Source organism: Epinephelus fuscoguttatus, linkage group LG14 (assembly GCF_011397635.1).
Source record: "Epinephelus fuscoguttatus linkage group LG14, E.fuscoguttatus.final_Chr_v1".
Lineage (NCBI taxonomy): Eukaryota > Metazoa > Chordata > Actinopteri > Perciformes > Serranidae > Epinephelus > Epinephelus fuscoguttatus.
This window is the reverse complement of record NC_064765.1, coordinates 33,802,360-33,820,086: the sequence shown is the minus strand read 5'-3', so window position 1 is coordinate 33,820,086 and position 17,727 is coordinate 33,802,360. Positions and strand designations below refer to the sequence as shown.

General features: G+C 42.0%; 1 protein-coding gene across 1 annotated transcript in view; it reads right to left on the bottom strand.

The window, feature by feature from the left end:
- The window catches only part of kiaa1109 (KIAA1109 ortholog), a 125,482-nt gene that overhangs the window by 59,690 nt on the left and 48,065 nt on the right, over positions 1 to 17,727 (bottom strand). The window contains exons 31-43 of the mRNA XM_049595389.1: positions 17,588 to 17,658; positions 17,231 to 17,404; positions 9,587 to 9,707; positions 8,299 to 8,448; positions 7,630 to 7,757; positions 6,171 to 6,373; positions 5,704 to 5,904; positions 5,353 to 5,564; positions 3,939 to 4,090; positions 2,102 to 2,252; positions 1,792 to 1,944; positions 1,315 to 1,555; positions 924 to 1,072 (exon numbers count right to left, since the gene is read on the bottom strand). Of these exons, the coding sequence (XP_049451346.1) occupies positions 924 to 1,072; positions 1,315 to 1,555; positions 1,792 to 1,944; positions 2,102 to 2,252; positions 3,939 to 4,090; positions 5,353 to 5,564; positions 5,704 to 5,904; positions 6,171 to 6,373; positions 7,630 to 7,757; positions 8,299 to 8,448; positions 9,587 to 9,707; positions 17,231 to 17,404; positions 17,588 to 17,658 (2,106 nt within the window). The remainder of the gene's footprint in view (positions 1 to 923; positions 1,073 to 1,314; positions 1,556 to 1,791; positions 1,945 to 2,101; positions 2,253 to 3,938; positions 4,091 to 5,352; positions 5,565 to 5,703; positions 5,905 to 6,170; positions 6,374 to 7,629; positions 7,758 to 8,298; positions 8,449 to 9,586; positions 9,708 to 17,230; positions 17,405 to 17,587; positions 17,659 to 17,727) is intronic.

Below are 17,727 nucleotides of genomic sequence, written 5' to 3'. Positions count from 1 at the left end.
AGGTTTTCTTCCCAAATGCACCATAACACAGGGTGAGTAACTGATATACAAATGATCATTTTGCAGGTGAAGTAGTCATTTATCTGGCAGAGAGAGGGAAATGTCATCTCTCCATTCAGTGCCAGCTCTGATCCCTCCTGGCTCTACAACAGTGGAATCACCTTCACACCACATTCAGGACAGCACTGCTGTTAAATGTCACTTTCCGTACAAAAAACACTAGTGTTTTTCAGGGCTGGTTACAGTTCAGTTCATGCCCTCCAGGAGAGGTAAAACACAATTCCCCAAACAAGAATATATCATCTTTGTTTCTCTGATAGCTCGCTATGTAATCCCCGTCCTTTGGGAAAACTAAAATAACCCCTAACACCTCCCAGTTGCTACAAAGTATGTCCTCTCAAAAACTTGTGGAACTCTCTCTCTCTAGATGACTAGGCTGAAAATTGTATACTGTTATCGTCACAATGCGGTCTCCATATAGTGTGGTACAGAACAGCTATGGAAATGTGTAGAGCTAAAACACTAAGTCTATTAAACAATTAGTTGATCAATGGAATTTATTTGATTTTTCCTCTCAATTGTTCATCTATAAAATGCCAGCAAATTAATTGATAATGCAAATAGTGCAATGGTAGTTGGAGCCCTAGGAATGTGTATGAGCAGTTCTACCTGTACAATACAACCGCTAGCTTGATTAGCATGCCAGCGAGGAGCTAGCAAGAATGTGGACAGAGTAGCTGTGCACTGGGCCCTTTGACATCAGCAGTGATGAACTCTGAACACAAGTGTTTAGCTGGCGACGCATGATAGACGCATGTGACAGACGATGCACTCTGGCTGTCCACTTGCATTCAGATCTACGAAACGTTTGTTAATACAAGGTATGAACATGCTTTCAGAGACACCAACTGTTTTAATAGTACCTTTATCCTGAGTGCAGACTCGTTGTGTGTGTGGGACTTGGACAGTTTCCTCATGATCTCCACTCCGCTCACAGGACCAGAGTTTGCTTCTTTCGGTGGGGGGCGACTGCATGCTCCCTCCAGCAGCATGGTGTGTTCACTCACTGTGGCTTCACAATAATGACATAAAATAAAACTCCTAGAAAAACCATACGACTGCTACAAAAGTCAAGTCTGAAGATTTATACTGCATCATTTATGTCTACATCTCCTCTCTGTAAACAAGTGATAACAGTCTGATTAAATCTGTGCAAACATTAAGAAGAAGAGGTGAGGATTTTCACAGCCCATCTGTGCTAACAGATGGGCGGGTCAAAACAGCATTAGCACACTGAAAGCTGGAAGTTCCCACCTGCGTCAAATTCAAATTCAGCTCCATCGGCGCTGGTGTCGCTCTGCAGTGCAGCACCGTTGTCCAGGCCTAAGATGGCCTCACCCAGGCTCTGCTGAGGCTCCTTGGGTTTGGCAAGCTGGTTGGGCCTCATCAGACCAATGGCTTTGAAGCCCTGAGTTACCACTATGAATTTCATCCATTGTCTGGCCAAAGCGACAAGACCCTTCTTGAGAGTCACAAGGGCTGGAACCCCGTCATTCTGGGATGGAAAGAAGAGGAGGAACTGGATTAGTGTCACCGGCAACGGATCAATGTAAGTAGCAAAGTGGAGCCAAAAGCACTCAAGACCACTTAAAATAATTGGCTTTTTCGTAAACTTGGGTCCAAATGAGACCATACACACTTTAGTAGCCATTTTACTACACATGGCCAAGTTGGAGAGTTTTGTAAAGTTGATGTAATGGAAAAGAATAGATCCAGAGGCCTCGCACTGACCATGGTAGCCTCCTCAATGACAGAGTAGTCAGCCTGCTGCAGGTAGCGGTGAAGGATGTTACAGAGCATACAGGAAGGATTCTCATACAGGTAGCGAGCTCGTTTAGTCACACGGTTGTACTTGCTCCGGATGGGAATGTGGATGCTCTTTTTCTGTTGGGGAACGAAAAAGTTTAAAATTATCGCTCTTAAAATCAAGTAAAACCAGTTAAGCAGGCCTGATAAAATGCTGATTTCTTAATACAATCAGAGGATACTGGACATTCTTCATATGTGATCACTGGTTTGAGTTTACAAATGTATTGCTGACCTCAAGAGCTTCGGTCATGATGCAGCCCATAACAGCACACACTCGCAGCGTGCCCTCCATGTCCAGTTTGCGTAGAGAAGACTTGAGCTGGTCGATGGGAACCAACCAGGCTCCAATGGCAGGTGTGGCTGTGCTGAGCAGATTCAACTGCCTGTAAACACAACAGAGAGTCAGAGGGTCTTTGATTACCTCATATTAACTATTGATCAGTATATCCTGAAATATATATATATATATATATATATTTCTCCTGTTTCAGATAAAACGCTGTATGTCATATATTATCGTGATGTCGACAACGTGGTTAAGAATTGATTTCTGTTCCTTTATTCCCAACTGCAGACACAAGATGTGTTGCAATCGATTAGTTGGCTTCTAATAAACCTCAAATCGAAACCCCAACACTCAGAATGTTCCTGACCTGGGAGGCTGGCAGGAGCAACAAAGTTGCTGATGCAGACAGTTGCCAGGGACACAAAAGCCTTATTTTAATAGCTGGCGAGAATTTTCATAAATGCCTCTCCATTTCAAATTTTTTATGTGGGGTAGTTGGCGCATTACATACAGTGGATGGTGGTCGGTGCACTCCCAGTTTGGAGGAGCAGGCAGGAGTACCACTATGGAAGCTAAGTAATGCACTGCTGTAGAGGGGGGAGCAACAAAATGTACTTTAGCCACTTAAAGAATCAATGTAATTGTAATAAAGTGTATGCTATATTTAGAATATTTTCACCGCTTTATCTTGCCGATAGCCCTTTCCAACAGGGAACTGATGCTATTAAAATGCCCTCTTCAAAGCCACCAGACTCCACTGACAAAAACAGTCACTTTGCCAAACTGCCTCGATCAAGTAGTTTGTTTGAGTTACGGTGTGACTTTGGTGCATCCGAGGTAACTCTTTAAACCACCAGAGCCATACAACAACACAAAGTAACTGATTGAATCAGTGGTAAACCAGCAGCTCTTGTGTTCAGTGAGGTAAAATTACCAATGGAGCGTGGCTATGAAGAGAGCATAGATACATTTCACTTTTGGTTCAGTTCCCTGTCGGACAGGGCTGTCTGGCAGCAAGCTAAAGTGGTGAGATTTTCTAAATGTAGCGTACATTGTTTTGGCCCGGGGCCTCTGCCAAGGCTTGTGTGTGTGTTGTCTTGTGGCTCTGTTGTTTGTGTGTATTTTCAGTGTTCCTGCTTCCTGACTGGGGGTCATTAGGGAATTGGAGGCAGCTGGCCACTGTCTACAAGTTCCTTTAAAATTTGCCACATCCTGATTGCCGTCTGGTAACCTTCTTCTCACTAAGTCCATATCATGTTATTTTTAAAGTTTCTTTGCTGTGCCGTATTGTTAATTTTTGCATTATTCTAGTTTAACTGGCAGCAAGTTGTTTTTTTTTCATGTTACTACACAACCTTTTGTTAACTAAAATTCATTTCCTTTCCTAGTGTAACCCTCACGTTTGCATCCTTTATTTATAATGTTCTCAGAGCCCGGCCGTAACAACACTTACACTGATACTGATTTTTTTCAGGTGACTAAGATGCATTTTGCGGCTGCCCTCCTCCACAGTAAATTGCTTTGCTTCCATGGTGGTACTCCTGCCTGCTTCTCCGAACTGGGGGTGTGCTGACTGACATCTACTGTAGGTAATACACTGACTGTGTATTACCTCATACAACCACACATCAAAAAATCCAATCTTTTCATGTAAAGCTCAACTATATGCCAGTGACATGTGGGTTTTTTCTCTCCAAATTTGTTCAAAAGTTTGTCTAGTTCTAGCACAAGTCATGGACACAGTGTACGTGCACAGACGTTAACACCATCATTGGAGTCGTACCTGGAGATGGCCTGTGAAGGTGACCGCACATTAGTGGGAGCAGCAAAACTGAACCAGATCTCCCTGATGGTGAGCTTCATGCTGCTGGAGTCAGGTGGTGGGGGCATGAGGGGGAGGTCTTTCTTCAGGTCGTCTGACTCCACTCCTTCATCCTACAGAACACAGGAGAGCAGGATTTACGGGATGGAAGAGGCTGGCTGGTGGGATTGACTTCCAGTATTGCAGCTTTGGAATAGATTTAATGCTGTCCTCTGTGATTCAAGTGACAACACATCGCTGTCAGTCTGATTACAGCTTTGATTTGCCATCATGGCTTATTTTCAAAACCAGAGTGAATCTTTAATAGTCTGGTGACTTTAATCTCTTTGTTGTTGCTCTGATCAGGCTCTGCCTGATTATTCTGAAAAAAAGTAACTTTTTCATACACATCTGAACCAGTCTAAAGGAACTCATTTTGTGTGAGCGAGGTAATTACTCAGATCTAATTCAAAGACTGGCAATAGGCCATGATATTTACATGTTAATTTCTCTAAACAAATATTTGCATATGTATGCAGAATCAGTAGACAATGGGACAAAACTTTGGTATCAGAAGTTTCTGGTTTCAGTTTCTAGTTTGACTGGTATTGACCAATCACGTTTGAGCAGCAGGTTAACAGTCCGTGTGGGCTGAAATGCAATCTCGGCACCCATCAGCTATCATCTGATGACATTTTAGCTTTATATTACCTTTTAAAAATCTATTTATTATTTATATATTTATTTTCTATATGTTTGCAATCATATGCAGATATTTGTTTGTAGATGCACAGAGGTGGAAGTCTTAGCTGTAGAATTAGCTAACTACACTGGAGGCATCTTGTTGCTGATGGGTTCCGAGATTGTTTACATGTTTACCAAATAAGAACATAGAAACACAAAATATAAAGAAAACACAGATGTATAATCAACAATTTTAAATGGAGACTGGCCACACATATAAGCATATCTTATTTCAGATCAGTGCAGTAGAGCTTTGACTCTCTGTTTACAAGTTCACATCCACCTGCACTGTCTATGGCACTTAGGTACTTGTAAGCTGTAGAAAAAATAAACAGGAAAGAGAATTTATTTGTCCTCATATAAGTGAAAGTTTGAGGTCACTGTTTGCAAAGCTAAAAAGGCTTTCATGTGTTTGTCGCCCCACAGAAATCAGCTAATCTCAACCCTGCAACAGACTGATACTCAAATGCCATGGAAAAAATTAGATATTAACTTAAAAATAAATACTGCAGAGTTTAAAGTTTGGGTGGGGTTAAGGCACGTTTGACGTTGGTTCTGACCTAGTTGTCTTTTTTCAACCTGAGCCAAAAAAGTCTGAGGGAAGGGATGCATTTTTGCAGCAACTTTATAGAGCACACTGAGCATTTCTCACCTGGTCATCTGAGTCAGAGTGTTCATTGACATCAGAGGCAGGGCTGATGGCGTCATGTGGCAGGTTGTCATCAGAGACGTCGGTGCTGTAGCCGCTGCCCGTCTGAGAGCCTGTTGAACCGTTGGACTTAGACATACCCGTCTTCCCTCCGGTGTCTGAGCGTCCCATCACACCAAAAGAATTGTACAGGATGGCTCCTGACTGTCGGCCCCCTGCGACACAAAACGTAATACATTCACAAAAATGTACACTAATTCCTCTCATTCCTCTTAATACAACTCATCTTTGCTGTTATTATATCTCTAAGTCACGAGTAATGAGTCTTGCTCAGAGAGTGTGAGATGCTTTTACCTTTGACTGTGAGGTTCTCGATGCCACATTCAAACATGATCCAGCCCCATTTCTCAAGAGATGACGCTGCACGGCCAAGATCGCCTGCAGTGGCCTGGGCATCGGTTTCATCCACCATTGAAAACTCCTCCATTTCCTCCAGGCCAAACAGCACTTTGGATTTCTCAAAAGGGATTGCTGTGATGGCACATGTGCCAATGTCTATGACAGAAGAAAAAACAACCCAACTGTTAGAAAATACCCTGTTAGAAATTCTGACAAAAAATGCTATCTGTAGCAGAAAAGGAACAAAAAGTTAAAGGGTCTAATGCTTCTGCTGGGTACTGTAGGTCAAATGAGGGCACTTTGCACACTGCCTAGGGACAGCTAGTACAGTATAAGAGCTCAGAGGTCACGTAAAAGGTCGGGGCACCACTTCAAAAAGAGGCACAGGGGATCAAACGGTGCTGCCATCCTCCTGAACCAACCTGTGGAGTCGAGGCCTCGCAGCTGGCTGTGGATACGGTGGATGTTGAGCCTGGCGGCGATCTCTTTGCCTTTCTCGATGCCGGCGTTGGAACGCAGTGAGCCAGACGACTGAGGCTGCATTTTGGTGGCTGAGGCGTACTTCTCCAGCATGACTGATGGTCGGCCATGTTCTGTGGTGTTTGGTGTCTCCTCCACAATACCCCTGTAAGGAGTAGAAAAAAAATTGCACTTGACTTTGGCTGCTGTCACATTTAAAGCTGGGGTAGGCTGTTCAATTTTGGCTTCACAGAACACAAATCCCACAATAAATTGACTTCTGTGCCTTCTTTTGGTTCTGTTCTCAGGATTTAGAAAATCCAACCCCTGACAGAAGACTTTGGCCAATCATGGGGTGCTCCTACTGGCTGTTGGAGTAGGAATCTCCTGGCATCTCACAATATGATTACAATTCCGCAGTTTAGGATTAGATTATAAAATGATTATTGATGCATCACCATCCTCTGCCTAACTGCCCACAGGTACAGACAGGAGAGTGGGCAGGAGGTCTGGAGTCAGTAGCCGCAGCAACCCGAATTCAGCCAGCGCAAATCCCAGCTCTTAAGGAACAGACAACTTCCCCACCAGATCAGTAAACTCTCTGTTGCTGGTGTTACACAGGTTAGACCCAGCACTGCTACGGCCCACCAGCTATGAAACCAGCCGATACGAGGGTTTGCGCTGGCCGAATTTAAGCCGCTACAGCTACAGAACCAAGGTCCATCTTGTGAGCTGTGGCTCGCTCTCCTCCCAGGGAAGCAGCCAACAGCAATGGTGAGCGAGGTGGAGGGACTCCGGGGTGCTAGCTAGCTAGCTAATTCTTGTCTCATTTGTGGTCTCCTAAGCAAATATGCTGTGTGTAACTCTACAATAAAATAAGATGAAATAAATCAATATATGGAAAACACTGGGTTACTGTATGAAGTATTTGCATATGCATGTGGTCATTTGGTGGGAAGGGCTTAGGACAAAGAAGGGAGAGCTACAGGAGGAGGGTGTGTTTTCAAATTCTGCCAGTTTTGTTGCATTCTCCAGATTTCTGCCTACCCCAGTTTTAAGTGCATGTCAGATTTTGTAAAGTTAAGGAAATATAATTTGTTGGTTTTGTACTCTTAACACTTTTATTTAGAGTACAAAACACACGTTACATTTTGGATCAGAGAATTAGTTATGAATAGAAGAATAAAAATCTAAGTGCATTATTTCCAAATTCCCAAGATTGCCACTTTACTAAAGTGATTCTAAGGTGAAAAAATGACATCCAAATAACCACAACTGAATATGCCAGCAGGCATTCTAAAGCATGTATAGCAGGCATATTTGCCCTGCATGCTCAAAAACCTTCGTCACTGTACACTCACACAAACACACTCACACAAACACACATACACACAGACATGAGGAGTAGTGGGTAGGCGTTACCTGTTCATTCTGAACTGGGTGGCAATCCTGTCGAAGCACAGCGCCACCAGAGACACATGTGTGACACACTTGCTGGAGCATGACGGTGACCCCTCCTCTACAGAAGCCTGCAGGAGGCAAAGGTTCACCTGCAGGAAGAGAGAACCAAACACAACGACAAGTAAACCAAACTGAACTGGACCCCACTGTGCTGTCAAATATTGTTCTCTTATAAATAACTTTAAAAAACGGATGCTGTGGACATAAATATTGGTGATGCCCACAAGAATCTCTTTAAGAAGACAAATTATTGTTCATCAGGGATGCATACAACAATATAAAGATAAGTATACTGTGTGTTGTATTGGGTTTCTCTATATGAAGATATACAGAGGGTAATGGACACATCAATATTGCAATAGTTACAAGTGAGAGAAATGTATTCTGTATCCACTCAAACTTGTGGAGCAAACAGACTTTAACTACCATTCAGTGTAATAAAAAAGAATCTGAATGGTTTTGATAGTATCTGGTACATTTCATAGACACAAATGTTAAGCAGCACTGTATATTCATTGTTGAAATTTAAAGTGATCTAAAGCAAAGCTCGTGATTCTGTGGCTGCTCTTGGTCAGAGTACAGTTAAAGGAACGCTGCTGGCCTCTCATTATTCCAGGTCAGGGTTCTTACCTTGGGGATGGAGACGTTGGCTTGGAGGCCCTTGATTTTCACATTATCTGGTTTGATGGACAGGTCTGTTTGGCCATGGGTGATGTTGAGGGAGCCGGGGGTCGTGCCCTCTGTCTTGGACAGCTTGTGCTCCTGCTTGCCGGTTTGACTCTGTGTGGAAGTCAGATCCAAAACAGTGGGGCGTCAGTCATTGGGCAACAAAGCCACTTTTAAAATGGGCTGCTGATTTTTGTCATATCTCAAAACATTTAAAATATCCATCCAGCCATCTAAAACTGTTTGAGAAGAAACACTTTTTTCATACTACTGATGAATAATTGAGTGACATGTTTGATACTTTAACATGAACTACAGCTTTCCCTTTTTGATTTGAATCAACTAATTTTTGAGTGACTTGCTTTTCACACATACACTGAGCATTAAGCTGTATGTCAACAGTCAAAAACCTCTGACATGTTTTACTACAGAAGTGTAGTTACTAGAGCGCAGATCTCTGCCAGGCGACCAAGTAGCCACCTGGATTGATGGTGGCCACTCTGGACAATTCTTGTAATTCCAGTGGACGCGGCTCAGCGAATTCAGAAGCATCCCAGAGGCTATAAAAATACACGCCTCATCTATTGTTGACAGAGCCACAGCTCGTTGCACAGAGCAGATCAATTTCTCCTGCTACTAGGCACTGTATGTGAAATACAAATACAATATAATTATGAGGTTGAACGTATGTTTTTTAACTATAACATAGCCACAAAGTTTTAATCCATATCATTCATAACTGGACTTTTAATGGTAATAACACAATTCTAAAAAAAAAAAAAATAATTAAAATGGAGAGAAAGAGAAACCATTGAACTACAGAGCCTACTTACTTATGTTAAAAGTACAAACATGGAAGAAGAATGACTAAATCCACAAAATCTGTAAGTTTAAAAAAGCAGGCAGGCAAACAGCTCTACCTCTGACAGTCAAGATGGCAGCGTAAATAACAAAACATGGGGAGTTATTTATCTGGAATCGTGCGCAACTTAAGTGGATCATAACATATCGGGTATAGATCCAGTATAAAACAGTTAATAAAACAGTTTTTCTAAAAATTTTGAATCACTGCAACCATGAGAGATCCTTGAGCATACAGACATAAATATGCACACAAAATATTAGGCTGATTGGTCCAGTAGTTTGTGAGATTAGCTACTCACAGACTCATAGGCACACACACACGACCAAACCCACGAGGTTATAAATATTAACACATAACACAAGCTTCGTCCTGCACTGTTGTACTTACCGACTCGGTGACTGTGGACTTGCTGATCTGATAGGCTTCATTGAGGACTTTCCCATGCAGGTCATCTAGGATGGCTGCAGGATGACGGATACTGGCAAAGTGGACCATGGATTCAATATATCTGAAAGAGACCAAACAGACAGCTACAATAAAACAATACAATTTAATAGGGATATAATTATGTTGTTTTATTTAGTTACATGAGTGAAACACAGAGATGTTGCAAACAAAAACTGAAGCGCTTCATCTTAACTGAGTTAGATATAAAAATCACCCTTTCCAAGAATAAATCTAATTTATTATGTCAGTACTTGAAGTGTGGCCTCTCTTTAACCTTCTAGCTACATTTTACCCATCTCCACTCTGCACTAGCCAAGAGCTAAATGCTGGTAAGACCATCATGAACCCAGCACTGTTAGCCAATGGCAAGCTAAAGATACACACTGGTAGACGACCAAGAGCGAGACCAGACTCAGAAGCACTGTCAGTGGAATTTTAAATCCAAGATGCAATGTGCAGAGGGATTAAACTGGGTTAAGGTCAGATTTTGGCTTCAGGCAAAAAAACAAAACAAAAACAAAAAAAAAAAAACCCTTAACTAAGAATGTGCAGTGTGAGAAAAACTGAGTGTCAGCCAAGTTATTTTAGTTTTCTAATCGTGTTTTTCAAACTGAAACTGAAAATCTAGTTTTAAGGGAGATTTGGTCGATAAAGCAGCATGATAAGCAGACTAAAACAATGTATTAGACTGGGACACAGTGAGAGCATAAACAACATACACAGATAAAAAAAACTAGCATCACCGCTTCTCAGCTGTATGCCTTCGCCAACCAGTCAAATTACAGTTTACATTCATGTCTCTCCAGACTCATATGCAGCCATGACAGTTGACAATGCTGCAAATATGGCTGTTGTTGCAAAGAAGCTACAAATTTTATGACATGGATGCTTCACACACACCTTCAGCCCGTCAGCACAGAAGACCTACAGTATATGGTCACAATCTGCCCTTCTGTTGCTGAGTTATGGAGTTTAATAAGGAGCATCAAATTATTTTTGCATAATAGTATGATGTCATAGTGAAGTTGACCTTTTAGATTTACAATGTCATCACTTTATCTTACTTTTTTCTTTTAAATATTTGTGTGAAATTTAAATGAATTAGCATATGAATTCTTTTTTTTTCTTATTTTACTTTTTATTAGTTTTGTGTTAACAAGTACACATCATACATTCACAAAATAATTAAAACCAACACACCTCTAGGTGAGAGGGTTCTCTACACAGTTGATGTGGATTTAATTTGAATGTATATGATGGTACCATCAAAACAAACAAACAAAATGAAATGTATCGAAATGAATAAAATAAATCCCCCCCACCCTCCCCCAGCCGTCAGTCAAACAAATGCACTGAGAGACAGTAATAGTTAATTATCAGGTTTTAGTTTCCAGTCCCGGATTGTCCATTCCTGATTTGTGTTAAAAATGGTTCCCAAATTTCTGTGTAAATATCCATCTTACCATTTATTGTATATATTAATTGTTCATATGAGGCTGTTTCTGTTAATGCATTGAGCCATTCAGAGTAGGTCGGATTATTTTTTCCTGCCCAATGCCTCAATATGACTCTCTTAGAAGTGGTGAGTGCTATCTTTAGCCACTGTGCTTTTTTCTCATTTATCCTTTCATTTCCTTTCATACTATTCAGGAGACATAATGCGGGAGTGAGATTGATATTTGTACCTAAACTGTCTATGATCTTTTCCATAACCCTCTGCCAGTAGGCGGTTAAATTGGGGCAGTAAAGGAACATGTGGAGAAGATCTCCTTTATCTGTTTTGCAGCGCCAACACAGGTTTGACGCACTCAACCCAAATCTATTCATCCTCACTGGTGTCCAGTATATTCTATTGAATATTTTAAACTGGATGAGTTTGGACCTGGCATCTCTCATTGGACTTAGCATCTCCCCAGTCAATCTGCTCCACTCTTCCTCTTCATAAGTTATTCCCAAGTCTCTTTCCCACACAACCTTTAAACCCGTTGTATTACCCTTAAACCCACTAATAAGATAATTATAAATTTTACCCATAAGGTGAGGCACTGTACTTAATGATATAAATTTAGAGGAGATAGGAGATTGGATTGGCAGCTCAACACCTCTGGGGGTTGCCTTAGATATGCAATCCCTGAGCTGTAAGAATTTCCAGAAATCTCTGTTATGCAGGTCGTATGTTTCCTTTAATTCTTCAAATGATTTTAAAATATTGTTGTGGTAGAGACATTGGATATGCTCGATTCCTTTAGTATGCCACTCTCTCCAGAAGAACACCTTTCCCCCTATTTTTAATAAAGGGTTATTCCATATTGATGATGAGCCTGTAAGAAAAGGAGATACTCCTTCTTTCTTATGCATATGATGCCAGATGTCCCTTGTATTAGAGATCATAGGATTCTGTCCTTGTAACTTTGGCTTATGACTCAGATAGTCTGCTGCTTTAAATGGAGCATTTAATTCTTCTTCTAAATTCACCCATAGAGGTTTGTCCTTTCTATTTGAGAGTAGGGATGTTATCTGGGCCCCTATAAATGCTTCCTGGTAGAGCCTCATATTAGGGAGTCTCAGACCCCCACATTCTACTTTAGCTTGTAGTCTTGTTATTTTCATTCTCGCTCTTTTCCCAGCCCAGATAAACTGACTGAACATTTTATCTATGGTTTTGAAAATGGTCACTGGGATATTTAATGGTATCTTGCTTAAAAGGTAGTTCAACTTTGGGACTATGACCATTTTTATAGCTTGTATTCTCCCCCATAGTGATATTTGTAATTTATCCCATCCCTTGAGTAGAAGTTCTATTTTAGTCAATACTGGATTGAAGTTATCCCATATCATATTCACTAGTCCTGGATTCAAAAGGATCCCAAGGTATTTTAAATTTTTAGCTACCCACTTAAATTTCCAGTTTAGAAAATTACTTTTGTAACAGCTTTTGGAAAGTGGCATCACTTCAGACTTATTCCAATTGATCATGTATCCCGATATGGATGAGAATGAGTTGATAGATTCCAAAATAGCGGGCACCGACTTCTGAGGATCCGCTATCAAGGCCAGAATGTCATCTGCAAAAATTAATAATTTGTTTTCTCGACCACCCATTGTTATTCCTGAGATTGATTTGTTTAATCTTATGGCTTCTGCAAGGGGTTCCAGTGCTTTATTACACGGCATTGTCAAATGCTCGATCCTGATTGGTCAATTACAACATTCTACGGTCTGTTATTTCTGAATAGCAGACCGTTGCTATGAATAGCAGACCGTTGTTAAGGACGCTTCTGATCGATTCGGGCGAATCACGTCATGTCGTATCAATCCGCAGAAAGACGTTTATACCTGCGGCAAGAAATCGTTAATTTTCTGTTGTTTTCTGTTGCTCCATCAAAAATGGAATATTTTTCCAAAATCAATTTTAATATATTTGGAGAAAACGAAACATTGGATTCATGGTTGATGGCTGACCAGTCCCCGGTAAAGAAAAGAAGAAGAGAGGAAACCAGCGAAGAGAAAGAAAGAGAGGTGAAAAGACACAAGGAATTAGATGACACCGAAATTGACAAAATTGAGGAAGACAAACATGAAGTTAATACAAAACGGAACATGGCATGGGCCATGAGTGTGTTTAAAGACTGGCTAATTGAAAAGAAAATGTCAACAAACTTTGACAGTTATTCCGCAGAAAACCTCAACCAGGTGCTGCGATCATTTTATGCATCTGTTCAAAACTCCAGCGGCAAGACCTACTTGCCAGTTACATTGCAATTAGGGCTGGGATATCTCGACATTTCTCAAAATTTGATATTATGAACTGTGCTACTTTCAAGTCCAGCAACGGGTATTTAAATCAGTCATTAAAACCCTCCGTAAAAACGGAAAGACGTCAGCCAGCATCACCCTCCCATCTCAGCAACAGATTTGCGGCTCCTCAGGTGCTCAGAGGCGTTGTCCCCACACACAGCGGTCGGACTGGTCCGAAAAGTGTGGTTTGATGTACAGCTGCATCTCGCAAGACGGGGGAGAGAAGGCAATCGAGACCTGACAAGAGACTCTTTCATTGTGAAAGAGGATGAGAATGGTAACGAGTATATTTCTCTCGCCCACAACGCTGAGACAAAAAACCACAAAGATGCCAAAGATCCATGCAAAGAAAATTACAGAGGATGCATCTTTGCTGAGCCTGACAATCCAAACTGCCCCGTTGCCAGTTTCAAGAAATATCTATCCCTGTGCCCTCCCGACGCTGAAGCGATTTACCTTCATCCACTAAGAAAGGATCAACAGCTACTGAAGAGGCAAGCAGTGTGGTACTCTCGTGAACCCATGGGGCACAATTACCTCGGGCAAATGTTACCCCAAATCAGCCAGGCAGCCGGGCTTTCTAAGAGATACACAAATCACAGCTTGAGGAGCACAGCTGTCCACCTCCTCTCTCAGGCAGGTCTGGCAAGTAGGGAGATTATGTCTGTGACAGGGCACAGATGTGAGAGCAGTCTGAGAAGCTACTGGGCTCCGACCAGTACAGATCGGGAAAAGTGGAGCAAGATCCTGTCCTCTAATTCTGGCAGCAGCAGCAGATCGGGTGAGTGCCTCTCTTAAAGCGTTAGTGATGAGATAATATTGAGAGCAGTTGTAACGGTGAAAAACTGTTTCTAGGTATGTCAGCTGCAGGGCCACAGCAGGGAGGAAATATGGACATGAATGAGGACAGAGACGTCAGCATCAATATTCCCAAGGACGCCCCATTCACCTTGTCCCACGTCACAATCAATGGAAACGTTCAGTTTAATGTGAATTACAAATAAGCTAATCTTCGCTTCAGAGTTACCGTTGCTTTCCGTTACTGTTTCAACCGTAGAAAGGAACGGACTATTTTTTCAAGTGGAAAACTTTTGTAAATCAATAAAATCATATTTAGATAAGCATTTGATGTCAAACTTTTGATTTCTTTAGTGAGTAGCCGTGTAATAAGCGGGATAATGTAGAGCGAGCCGGTCACTATAGAGAAATAAACCCCGACAGGGTGATGCAGGACCCTTACATAATAAACAAGAGTGGCGAGAGTGGGTCTCCCTGTTTTGTCCCTCGTCCTGCTACAAAAGCCTCTGACCTCAGACCATTAGTTGTTACCATAGATTTAGGCTGGCTATAGATGAGCTTAATAATGTTCTGAAGTCCCAAACCAAAACCAAATTCTTGTAAGGCAAAAATGAGGTAACTCCAGCTAACCCGATCAAATGCTTTGTTTGCATCTAGGGACAGAGCAGCTGTTGGAGTATCTAAGTCCTTGACTTTCCAGATTAAATGAAGTAAGCGTCTGAGATTATCTGAGGAGGTCCTGCCTTTCACAAACCCCACCTGATCTGGATGAATGATGGAAGCTATTACACTGTTTATTCTGACTGCAAAGATTTTTGTAAAAAGCTTTTCATCACAGCATAGTAGGCTAATTGGCCGATAACTTCCACACTCCAGGGGGTCTTTTCCCTTTTTCAATATAAGGGTAATTATTGACTCTGTCATTGAAGGTGGGAGTTGCCCCCTATCAATGGCTGAGCTAAATGTTTTGAGCATCTCAGGGCCAAGATCCTCTGCAAACCGCTTGTAAAATTCACTTGGGATCCCATCTATACCTGGGGTTTTCCCCGAAGGCAGGGATTGTATTGTTTTATTTACCTCCTCAAGTGTTATTGGACGTTCCAGATACCTCATATCTTCTTCTGATAGCTTAGGGAGATTTAAATGTTCAAAGAATTTTTTTGCTTTATCCAAATCCAGTTCACCCTCTGACCTATAAAGCTCTTCATAGAACTGTTTAAACACACTGTTGATTTCTTTGTGATTAGTAATGAGAGCGCCAGTTTTGTCTCTAATTGCCTCTATCTGACGAGCAGCTTCTCTGGCTTTCAACTGACTGGCCAGTAGTTTGCTGGCTTTTTCACCAGATTCGTACCACTTTTGTTTTAATCTATAGAGAGAATATTCTGCTTTTTTTTGTGAGTATAGTATTTAGTTTGTATTTAATCTTAACTAAATTAGCAAGGCTAGCATTGTTTGGCTTTTTCCAAAATTCACTTTCTAGCCTTTTAATTTCTTCTTCATATTGAGTCATTTTTATCTTATCCTGTTTCTTTATTAAGGCTGTTTGCTGTATAATGATACCCCGTATATAAGATTTAAAAGTGTCCCATACAATAATCTGATTGGCTGTACCATTGTTTATTTCGAAGAATGTTTTAATATGTTTTTTAAGATTAGCGCACAGATTCTCATTCTGTAACACACTTGTGTTCATTCGCCATCCTTTCGATCAGCATATGAATTCTTAAGTTATGGAATAAATATATATGACATATGTGAAATATAGAATTCCCTCCAGGCATATTTGAGATATTGCATTCATGAGAATGAAACAGACGTGAGGTCGCAGTGACTTTGACCTTTGACCACCATCATCTAATCAATTCATTATTGAGTGGATGTTTGTGCCAAATCTGACGAAATTCCCTCAATGCATTCTTGAGATATCACATTCAGCAGAATGGAACAGACGCACAGACGGACACATTGAAAACATAATGCCTCAGGCCATGGCTCTTTCCAGGCTTTAAAGGCGCTGTATGTAAGAATGTGGCCAAAACGGTTACTGCACTCAAATTCAAAATACTGCCGCGAGTCGTGTCCGCCCCCCCTCCCCTACAGATTCAAGGTTGCTGGACAGCGGCACGCTGGAGACTGATTTGTTTGCCCACGGGCGGCTGCCGTGGCAGGGCCGCGTCGCCGCGTCCTTGATCTTCGGTTTTCCAGCGGACCGTTCGAGCAAGTCCGGCTTCTCTGCTGCTAACGCTGCTGCCGGGATACAGCTGAGGAGGAGCCGGCTGCTAATGCTATGTACTGGGACACTGCTAATGCCAGGGCCACACTGGCCGCGGAAGCGCAGCGCACCGAAATTCTCGCGCGCGCCGGAGCACCTCCGTTCACATCAGACGCGCATTTCTCCACGCCGTCAACAAGCGATTCTGCTCCCAGCTCTTGTTTTTCACTGCCTGGCTTGTCAGATTTGCTCGCGGCTCGCACAGAAAATAGACCAGACGCCGAACTGATCGCTGCAAATCGTGAGCCTGCCGTGGTGCGGCCAGTGTGGACGACACAGTCGGTTAACATGGGCGCCGAAAGGAAACTGCTTTCTCTTCTCGGCGCTTCGAGGCTATTCGCGGCGCTTCCGCGGGCGGTGTGGCCCTAGCGTAATGCTGCTTGCCGTGCTGCTGTAGCTCAGTCGTAACTGTAACTGATGCTGAGACTCTACTGACTGCGTGACTGGTAGACGGCGGTGGGTGGCGCAACAGGCCAAAACACAAATTCAAAACATAAACATGATTTGCGGACCGTAAAAATGTTTTTTAAATGCGAATATTCTGGCTGTACTATTGTTGTCGGTGAGATCAGTATGTTATATGAACATTATTCTTTAGTCTCTGTGACATATTAGGAGGATTTTACGACTATTTGCTTTAGATTTCTTACATATAGCTCCTTTAAAATTAAGGAAAAAAACAAAACAAAACTACATGCTGCATAAGTTAATACCTGTCGAGGGATTCAGCCACAAGGGGCGTGAGCACCACATTGATGGCTCCCTTCACCTCCACAATGGCAGTGGTCCTGGTCTGAGCTAAGGGCTGCTCCAGAGTCCAGTCATCAGTCGTTGTGTCCTCATCTGTGTTCTCCATGGCTCTCTTATCCAGAGGGGTATATGGTGTACTGTGGAGAAACAAAGAGGCAATCCCTGATCATGCATTATATATTAATATTAATAAAAACACAGCACAGGCTGCTACTTCGGTGCTGCTGACTATACTAAGATATACAAATACAAAAACCACATTCTCTTGAGTGAATTGGTTTTTAATGTAAGTATATCAGTTAAGATGGGTTAAACAATACCTGTTGTTCTCTCCCATCAGCTGAAGTCCTCTGTCCAGTAGAGAGCTGGCCGAGAGGCCCTGCTTTATCACCTGTTATGTAAAAAAATAAAATAAAATTCACACTCATGTCCGGGGTGTTTTGGGATGGACACATACCAT